The sequence below is a fragment of the Cetorhinus maximus genome, chromosome 8 (assembly GCF_964194155.1).
Source record: "Cetorhinus maximus chromosome 8, sCetMax3.hap1.1, whole genome shotgun sequence".
NCBI lineage: Eukaryota > Metazoa > Chordata > Chondrichthyes > Lamniformes > Cetorhinidae > Cetorhinus > Cetorhinus maximus.
Genome location: NC_135886.1, coordinates 146,190,636 through 146,200,630, shown reverse-complemented (window position 1 = coordinate 146,200,630; position 9,995 = coordinate 146,190,636). Strand labels below are relative to the sequence as shown.

General features: G+C 42.6%; 1 protein-coding gene across 2 annotated transcripts in view; it reads right to left on the bottom strand.

The window, feature by feature from the left end:
- Positions 1-5,989: 5,989 nt before the first annotated feature.
- Positions 5,990-9,995, bottom strand: part of ints6l (integrator complex subunit 6 like) — a 197,686-nt gene continuing 193,680 nt past the window's right edge. For both annotated transcript variants that reach the window (XM_078547714.1, XM_078547715.1), the window contains 2 exons: positions 9,193-9,286; positions 5,990-7,282 (listed from right to left, as the gene is read on the bottom strand). In XM_078547714.1, the coding sequence (XP_078403840.1) occupies positions 7,183-7,282; positions 9,193-9,286 (194 nt within the window). In that variant the 3' untranslated portion in view covers positions 5,990-7,182. The remainder of the gene's footprint in view (positions 7,283-9,192; positions 9,287-9,995) is intronic.

Genomic DNA, 9,995 nt, shown 5'->3' with positions numbered 1-9,995 from the left:
TAAATGCGTTGGAAGCAGTTCAGAGGTTCACCAGAGTAATATCTGGAATAGGTGGGTTGTCTTGAGGAAAATTTGGACAGATTGGGCTTGTATCCGCTGGAGTTTAGAAGAGTACGAGGCAACTTGATTGAAATATATAAGATCCTGAGGGGTCTTGACAGGGTGGATGTGAAGAGTATGTTTCCTCTTGCGGTAGAATCTAGAACTAGGAGTCACTGTTTAAAAATAAGGGGTCACCCATTTAAAACAGAGATTAGGCGAAATTTTTTCTCTCAGAGGGTCATGAGTCTTTGGAACTCTTCCTGAAAAGGTGGCGGAAGCAAAGTATTTGAATATTTTTAAGGCAGAGGCGGATAGATTCTTGGTAAGCAAGGGGGTGCTAGGTTATCGGGGGTAGGTGGGATGCAGACTTGAGCTTACTATCAGATCAGCCATGATCTTATCAAATGGCAGAGGCTCGAGGGGTCGAACAACCTACTCCTGCTCCTTGTTCATATGTTTGCATCTCCTCTAGCCCCACAACCCTACGAGATATCCATGCTCCTCTAATCCTGGCCTCTTGTGCATCCCCAATTTTAAATGTCCCACCTTTGATGATCGTACCTTCAGTTTCCTGGGCCCTAAGCTTTGGAATACCCTCCCTACACCACTCCTGCCTGTCCCACCATTCAATATGATCACAGTTAATCCTCAGCCCTAACTTCACTTTCCCGCCGCTCCCTGTAATCCTCGATTCCAAGACATCAAAAATCTATCGCAGCCTTAAATATATTCATCGAAGGAGCATCCACAACCCTCTGGGATAGAATGCCAAAGATTCACAAACATTTTAGTGAAGAAACGTCTCATTTAGTCCTATACGTCTGACCACTTATCCGATGCTGTGCCCATGTGAATCCCCCAGCCAAGGGAAGCAACCTCTCAACATCCATTCTGAATCATATGTTTCAATGAGGTCACCTCATTCTTCTAAATTCCAGAGGGTATATGCCCAATTTACAATTCACATCATCGGACAACTCTCTCATTCCAGGAATCAATTTAGCGATAGCACTGCACTATCGGAGGTGCCAACTTTCAGGTGAGATGTCAACCAAGACGCTGTGACTTGGAGGGGAACTTGTAGGTGGTGGTGTTCCCACATGGCTGCTGTCTTTGTCCTTCTAGGTGGTAGGGGTCATGGGTTTGGAAGGTGATGCTGCCACGGTGGGTCAGTGGTGGTGTGAGAATGGATGTACTTTTTAAGTTTCTTTGGGGAACATTGTGTTATTCTGTGAAGGAGTGCTGTGCAGTATTTCTGTGTCTATGTGTAAATTATATAATTAAGCTGGGGAAAGGTTGCGAAACAAGTTGTCTTGGAGGTTAAGACATTAAAGAATAGAGGCATTAGGTGTGCATTTGTAATGAAATATTATGGTGGGCTTGAGGTACAAGTGAATAGGTTGGATCTAACATTTGCATTTTTAGATAAGTTGAGGGTTCGTTTGAATATCAAAGGGAAGTCAGAGGTAGCAAGAAACATTTTTGCATCTTACAAGAGTTCCCTGGGTAAACAGAGGAGGGCATATTACATTTTTATTGATCCAAAAGCAGAGACAAAATAGAAACAAGAAAGATTTTAATTTCAAAGAGGTGTGAGAACAATGGGACCTGAGATGAAAGGGCGGGGGAGGGGAATTAAGAGCTACTGTGGAGAGCTTGGGGGTTGGCATTTGGTTGTGAGGAAGATCTCCTGGAAACAGCTCTAGGCTGGGAGAAAGATGCAGTTTGAATCAGCCATCCAGCCAAGCCAGAAAAGTCTTGGGCTGAAAAAAAATCTTGGTTTTCCACAGTAGAATGGAAGAGAGTTTAAGAGGGTGTGTGGTATGCCTTTATTAAAGCTCCAACAGTTTGCCTTGGGTAATATAACTGGATTTTTATAATTAAACATCTATAGGAGATGGTTGCCTGGAAGGTGTTTACTTGTGGGTCTACCAAGTAGGGAGCCTAACCTGCCCAGCCTTTCCTCATAAGACAACTCACCCATTCCTGGTATTAGTCCAGTAAACCTTCTCTGAACTTTTTTTTCCATTCATCAACAGGATGTGGGCTTCGCTGGCTGGGCCAGCATTTAATGCCTATCCCTAGTTGCCCTTGAGAAGGTGATGGTGAGCTGCCTTCTTGAACCACTGCAGTCCATGTGGTATAGGTACACCCACAGTACTGTTAGGCAGGGAGTTTCAGGATTTTGACACAGCGACAGTGAAGGAACAGAGATATATTTCCAAGTCAGGATGGTGAGTGGAGGCGAACTTGCAGGTGGTGGTGTTCCCAGCTATCTGCCGCCCTTGTCCTTCTAGATGGTAGTGGTTGTGGGCTTCAAAGGTGCTGAGGAGCCTTGGTGAATTCCTGCAGTGCATCTTGTAAATGGTACACACTGCTACTACTGTCCATTGGAGGTGGAGGGAGTGAATGTTTGTGGATGTGGTGTCAATCAATTGGGCTGCTTTGTCCTAGACAGTGTCAAGCTTCTTGAATGTTGTGGGAGCTGCACTCATCCAGGCAAGTGGAGAATATTCCGTCACACTCATAACTTGTGCCTTGTAGATGGACAGGCTTTGGGGCGTCAGGTGGTGAGTTACTCGTCGCACGATTCCTAGCCTCTGACCTGCTCTTGTAGCCACAGTATTGACATAGCTAGTCCAGTTCAGTTTCTGGTCAATGGTAACACCCAGGATATTGATAGTGATTCAGTGATGATAATGCCATTGAACATCAAGGGGCAAAGGTTGGATTCTCTCTTGTTGGAGATGGTCATTGCCTGACACTTGTGTGACACGAATGTTACTTACCACTTGTCAGCCCAAGCCTGGATGCTGTCCAGGTCTTGCTGCATTTGGACATGGACTGCTTCAGTATCTGAGGAGTCGCAAAGGGTGCTGAACATTGTACAATCATCAGTGAACATCCCCACTCCTAACCTTATAATGGAAGGTCATTGATGAAGCAGCTGAAGATAGTTGGGCCTAGGGTGATGTCCTGGAACTGAGATAACTGACCTCCCAACAACCACAGCCATCTTCCTTCGTGCTTGGTATGACTCCAACCAGCCGAGAGTTTTCCCCGATTCCCATTGACTCCAGTTTTGCTAGGGCTCCTTGATGCCACACTTGGTCAAATGCTGCCTTTGATGTCAAGGGCAGTCACTCTCACCTCACCAAGAGTTCAGCTTTTTTGTCCGTGTTTGATCCAAGACGATAATGAGATCAGGAGCTGAGTGGCCCTGGCAGGACCCAAACTGGGCATCAGTGAGCAGGTTATTGCTAAGCAAGTGCTGCTTGATCGCACTGTTGATGACCCCTACCATTAGTTTACTGATGATCGAGAGTAGACCGATGGGGCAGTAATTGGCCAGGTTGGATTTGTTCTGCTTTTTGTGTTTGGGCAATTTTCCACATAGCCGGGTAGATGCCAGTGTTGTATCTGTACTGGAACAGCTTGGCTAGGGGTGCAGCTAGTTCTGGAGCACAAGTCTTCAGTAATATTGCCAGAATATTGTCAGGTCCCATAGCCTTTTGCAGAATCCAGTGCCTTCAGCTGTTTCTTGATATCACGTGGAGTGAATCGAATTGCATCTTACGAATCGAATCGAACTGCTTCTAACACATTTACATCTTTCTTTAAATAAGGAGACCAGTACTGTACATAATACTGCATATGTGGTCTCACCTATGCCGTGTACAACTGAACCATAACCTCCCTACTTTTGTAATCAATTCCCTTCATAATAAATGATAACATTCTATTAGCTTTCCTAATTTCCTGCCATACCTAGATACTAACCTTTTGTGATTCATGCACTAGAGCACCCAAATCCCTGTGAATCTCAGAGCTCTGCAATCTCTCACTATTTAGATAAGCCACATACCACCCCAACTTGGAACTACATTACCGTTCCTTCGCTGTTACTGGGTCAAAATCTTTGAACTCCCTTCCTAACAGCACTGTGGGTGTACCTACACCACATGGACTGCTGCTGTTCAAAGTGGCAGCTCATCACCACCTTCTCAAGGGCAAGTAGGGATGGACAATCCAGCGACGTTCACGTCCCCTGAATGGATGAAATAAAGTATTACAGTAACAATCTGCTTATTGTATTAGAGTAACAATATGATTAGAGGATTAGAGTAACAATATGATTAGAGGATTAGAGTAACAATATGCTTACCCTTATGAGGCAGGAACATTAAGAAAGTTTTGCATTTTTGGTTGTCTATGCCAGTTGGCTTCCTCTACAAATTCCCTGGTGTCTGCCTTATGAAGCTTCCCATTCTTTCAGCAGCAGTCAGGGTGGAGCACTCTCTTCAGATGGTTATAGCTTCAAGCCCCACTCCACACTTGAACAAGTAATCTAACTTGACACTTCAGTGTCAGGTCTTCATAAGTTAAGCTTGGTATCATTGTGGTGAATCTGGGCTGCACCCCCTTCCAAGGCCAATATATCCTTCCTGAAGTGCAGTGCCTAGTGGTCCAGATGGTCTGATCAAGGCTCTGTGTACAAGTGAAGCATCACTTCCTCGCTTCTGGCTATGTTCAGTTCGCCGACTCTACAATCTTTACACAGACTTACATATAATTTACTGCACAGAGACAGGCCATTCAATCCAATAGGTCTATGCTGAGTCGTCTCCCACCCTACTTCATCTCAACCTATTACCAGATCGTTCTTTTCCTTTCTCACTCCTGCATTTACTTGGATTTCCCTTAAATGTATCTATGCCATTCAGCCCTATGCATGCGTATTTTTGGAACCGATTGGAATGCAATTGTTTCCAGTTCTTAACTGTCTCCAGTTATAATAAATGATGCTGTCATTAGCTTACAGATATTGCTGTTGCTCAGTGTGTTTTAGGATTAACTCACCGAGGAGTAACAGCACGAAAAACAGCACTTTTCCCTAAATCTCCTAGCCCAGGATGCCAAAACAGGAGAAACCAATGTATAATATAGAAGTTCCACAGAGTTCATCACCCAGGCTACCAGGGCCAAATTGCTGGGATCTGGCAGCTCACTTTAATACATCTCATCACCTATATCTTTCTGTATCTTTACATCATTGAACCCTGTCCTTTAAACAGGAATTTATCATGCACCATCTGCACAATACCTGAGTACCCTCCAAGCTCTTTGTGGGTAAGGAAGGAGCATTTTTTTTCAACTATTTGGATTGACTTTTAGCTGATTAATTTTGTATTTATGCCACCTCTAATGTTAAAGTAAGACGCATTAACAATTACTCCTGCCCTTGCCTGATCTTGTTCACCCCAATGAAAGGCCAGGTCTCTTCCTAAATTTGAACTTGGGAATTTTCAAATATCTTTGTGGATCTTTTCTGAACTTTCTCCATTGTATCAAAGTCATTTTGAAGGCTCATTAATGAAAAATGCACATGATATTATAAATGTGGCCTGACCTACAGTGTTAGTTGTGGCTCAGTGGGTAGCACTCTAGTCTTCGAGTCAGAAGGTTGTGGGTTCAAGTCTGACCCCAGAGATTCGGGTACAAAAAAAGAGTAATACTCCAGAGTAGAACTGAAGGAGTACTACGCTGTCAGAGGCACCTCTTTCAGATAAAACCTTAAGCCATGGCTCTGCTCTCTCTCAGGTGGATGGAACAAGCCCCCATCATCAATCACACTGTTTCCAAGAAGAACAAGGGAAGTGTCCTGGCAATATTTATCCCTCAACCAACTTCACTAAAACAGATTACCTGGTTCGTATCACACTGCTATTTATGGGAGCTTGCTGGTGCGAATTGGCCACCACATTTTCTACATTACAACAGTGATTACATGGCAAAAGTGCTTCGTTGGTTGTAAAGTGCTTTGTGATGTCCTCAGGCTATATAAATGCAAATCTGTCTTAAAGTTTACATACATAGTATTATAATAATTTGTACATTCAAATTACATATTCATTTGTGGTTGTAAAAAAAATACAATTAAAATATATTTTGGTCTAAAATATTTTAACCAGCAAAGATATCCAGGAAGTTATTCTTTTTGTTTCAAATGAAAGTCACAGCTATATCAGACTATACACATCCAGCAGAAAAAGTTCTCAACATACAAGGTCATGCATTCAGTAAAGTGTGTGCTACAACACGTTTTAAAAGGTATCAAGTATCTATAAATCTTATAGACTTATACAAGCCATCAGATTCTCTAAACCTTCAGCATTCAAAACTGATATTAAACTTGAAAGATTTTTTTGCCCCTAAAGGATTTTAAAAAAATATAAAATAACACCACAATAACGGAAAGCCATTTTAAAACAACCGTTTGATATCAACAGGATTAAAAGGAAAGTCTTACAATAGTATAAAGTGCCATCAAAAAATGTGTTAGATACATTTTCACATGTAAATAAAAAATTTCATGATAAACTGTTTTTATTTCAATAGATAGAAGTTACAAAAGTTACTTCACACTTTAAAATATGACAATTTGGTGTTTTATTTTGTAACAACGTGGTTCAAAAATAATTCCTCTCATATGAACAATAAAAAGGTCAATATGTTCTGTATCCACTTTAGTGCTTCCAAAGCACATTGTGAAAAGTCCACTCAGTCAGACAGCATCCTCCTCATGGGCTGGAACACAACTAAGGAGGAATTAGCCACAAGTGAGCTTTCAACAAGTCTGCAGACAAAACAGTAAAGTGAGTCTGAGGTAGATGGTTTCTTCCCCATATTTAATTTTCAGGTTTTTTCTTTTTAAATAAAATACTCTCATTTTCTCCCCCCAGTGCCTGGTTCATGTGCCAAAACAAAAATGGCACCATATGTGAACTATGCAAAAACGTAGCCCCCAGACTCAAGCTTCCACCATAACAGGCCGCAGAAGAGCAGCTACAAAAGAGGAGGATTGTGGACATTATCCGTCTCTTCCCCAATTCTTCCCCACCTTGGAAGGTCCCCACATCTCTCTCCTGGAGCAATGGCCGCTCACGATACCAGCAAAACTCTTCAAACAATCCAACAGAGCTTCTGTTCCACAAGACCTGCCGTCCCAAGATGCGCTTCCAAGAGAAGCTAATGTCACTGGGGTGAAAGGATGATTAAAGCGAGCAAGTTACAAGCGTTCATGCGCTGTACACAGATTGACAGGGAAGTACATTCCTGGTCCATGGTCCGCTACGTGGACTATCTGCTGTTGACATGGTTGATCTGTGCTGACAAAGACCTTGAAATAACATCTTCTAGTACTCTTTCTAGCTGCTGTATTAACACTCGTCTTTTAAACCTGGGGGACAAAATCAACAGCCAGAATCAGAACATATTGTCCACAGCAGGAAAAGGCCATTGGCACATCAGTTTCACTTCACCCACAGTCTAGGCCAGTTTATTCAATCATGAACTCTCTCTCCCCATTCTTCACCTGTTGATCATGGAACACAGTGTGGTAGAAAGTGGATCTCATTACCAGCATAAACAGGGTGCAATGCAGACTAATTTCAGAGGCCAATTCTCAAGGACATCTGACCCAATATTGGGTCAGGCTAGTTATCGGACACCTGAGCTGACTGCCTAAAGTATGCATTGAGCTGCTTGCATATGTTACTAAGAGGCTAGTGCATGACTTAAGGAAATTGCACAGCACAGAGCCAGATTGACTGTGGCCCAGCAAGAAGCTTCCCCCACAAAGGCAAAGTCCATCCCACAGTTCACCCACCCCACCCTTTGCCATTCCCCTCCCCTCCCCAAGGACATATGCGCAAGTTGTTCTCATTCTTGATTGCCCCCCCCCCCACCCTTCCCTGGGCATATCTTGCAGTCTCTGCCTGTCACGCAACAGGCCTGCCACTATCATCCCAAGTAGGGAGAGCAAATCATATTAATGAGGCATTACGTCCAAACTTGGGCCATCGTTGGTCTCCCTGGTTAGGGTGCAAGAACTAACTATTTCAGTCCCCAAAATAGAAGTGCACAGAAGAGCGGGTAGAGGGACTTGGGTGTATATGTACATAAGTCATTGAAGGTGGCAAGACAGGTGAAGAAAGCAGTTAATAAAGCATACAGTATCCCAAGCTTTATTAATAGAGACAGAGTACAAAAGCAAGGAGGTTATGTTGAACTTGTGCAAAACACTGGTTCAGCCTCAATTGGAGTAGCGTGCCCAGTTCAGGGTGCACACTTTAGGAAGAATGTGATAGCATTAGAGGAGGGTGCAGAGAAGATTCACAAGAATGGTTCCAGGAATGAGGAACTTCAGTAATGAAGATAGATTTGAGAAGCTGGGGCTGTTCTGCTTGGAGAAGAGAAGGATGGGAGGAGATTTGATAGAGGTGTTCAAAACCACGAGGGGGTCTGGACAGATAGGGAGAAATGGATCCTGTTGGTGGAAGGATCAAGAGCAAGAGGGCACAGATTGGAAAAAGAAGCAATGGTGGCATGAGGAAAATCTTTTTTACGCAGCAAGTAGTTAGGATCTGGAATTCACTGCCCGAGAGCGCGGCGGAGGCAGATTCAATCGAGGCATTGAAGAGGGAATTGAAATACTTTCTGAAAAGGAAGAACATACAGGGCTATGGGGAGGTGGCCAGGGACTGGCACCAGGTGCCAGGCATAGGTATAATGGGCTAAATGGCCTCCTCCTGTGCTGTAACAATTCTGTGATTACATGAATTTCCACCCTAATTTCCTTCTCTGAAAAAATTATCACGCAACACTATTAATATTGCGATAATCTTCAGCTCCCACAAAGACCCATTTATAGCCGACCTCGTCTCCAAGTGGTGATGAGCCTTCCTTTGACTTTGCAGTCTGTGTGCTCAGGGTGCTCCCTCATTCCTGTTCCCTTCTAAAGGTCTTAATTAATCCCAGATCTAGTACCTTCTACAATGCTTCTACCTTGCAGAGAAAATTTTTCAGGCTTGCTGAATTTTGAGTCTGATTCCCACAGATGTGACAATTCTGCTTTGTGCCAGAAATTACTGCTACTTTTGCACTAAAAGGGGGATTATGATTAATACCTTTGGTAATCGTTCAAATTTATATTTACATTGCTCACTGTATTGCTCAGATATTCCCGCAGGATAAATTACTTTCCAGGTGTAGTCAGTGTTGTTGGTAGAGTGACTGGCAATTGGAATTTTAAATTACAAGTATCACTACCTCGGATGATGTGGACCTCAAGGATAAATAGTCATATACCTGGCAGCTTCTTTGATAGTATTCTGAATGAAATTCCTCTGAATTTCTAAAGGACCTTGTATATCCTCCAGTAGCCTGAAGAGTCTGTCATAGTCTGAAATTAAAAAATAGTCAACAATTTAGCAAAGCGAAGCACAGATGCTTTCCCACGAGAAAGAAAAGCTAAAAGATTTCAAACAAATTTTTTGCCAAAGTTATAGGGAACATCAGTTCAAAAGTTATCACATAGAAAGAATAAAACTTTATTGTGTGTGCTATTTACTGCTAAATGTATTTAATCCCGTTATAGTCATTCTCTCTGCAACAAGCACAATTCCCTAGCCGAGAGGTTAAATACCAACTCACATCTAGGATTAGGGCAATTTCTACAGGGGCGCAAGGGGCTGACAAATGCACATCTTAACAGTGCCTACTGGTCAAAGCATGACCCAGTCCTGGAACCCAATCTATTTCTACCATATGATATCAGTTAAATATTTCAAAAGTGCACAGAGACTATTGGCTGGTAGTCAATGAGTACTTTAACCTGGGTTTTTGTTTTTTCAGTAGATTGCTGTGCAAGTATACTAAAAATGCCAAACATTGGGCAAAGTGAGTACCAGTTTTATCATCGGATTTAGCATCATGAGAGGCCGTGGTCCAAACATTTTTCAGCTTTATTTTTCTCTTGTATTTTGTCACAAGCAAATCTCTAATGAACATGATAAACAAACAACCATTATTTCCTTACGACTGCATTTTCTGCCTTCAAAATCTCTCCAATATATTCCTCCTTAGGTCTGCATCTCTTACATAAGCAGAAC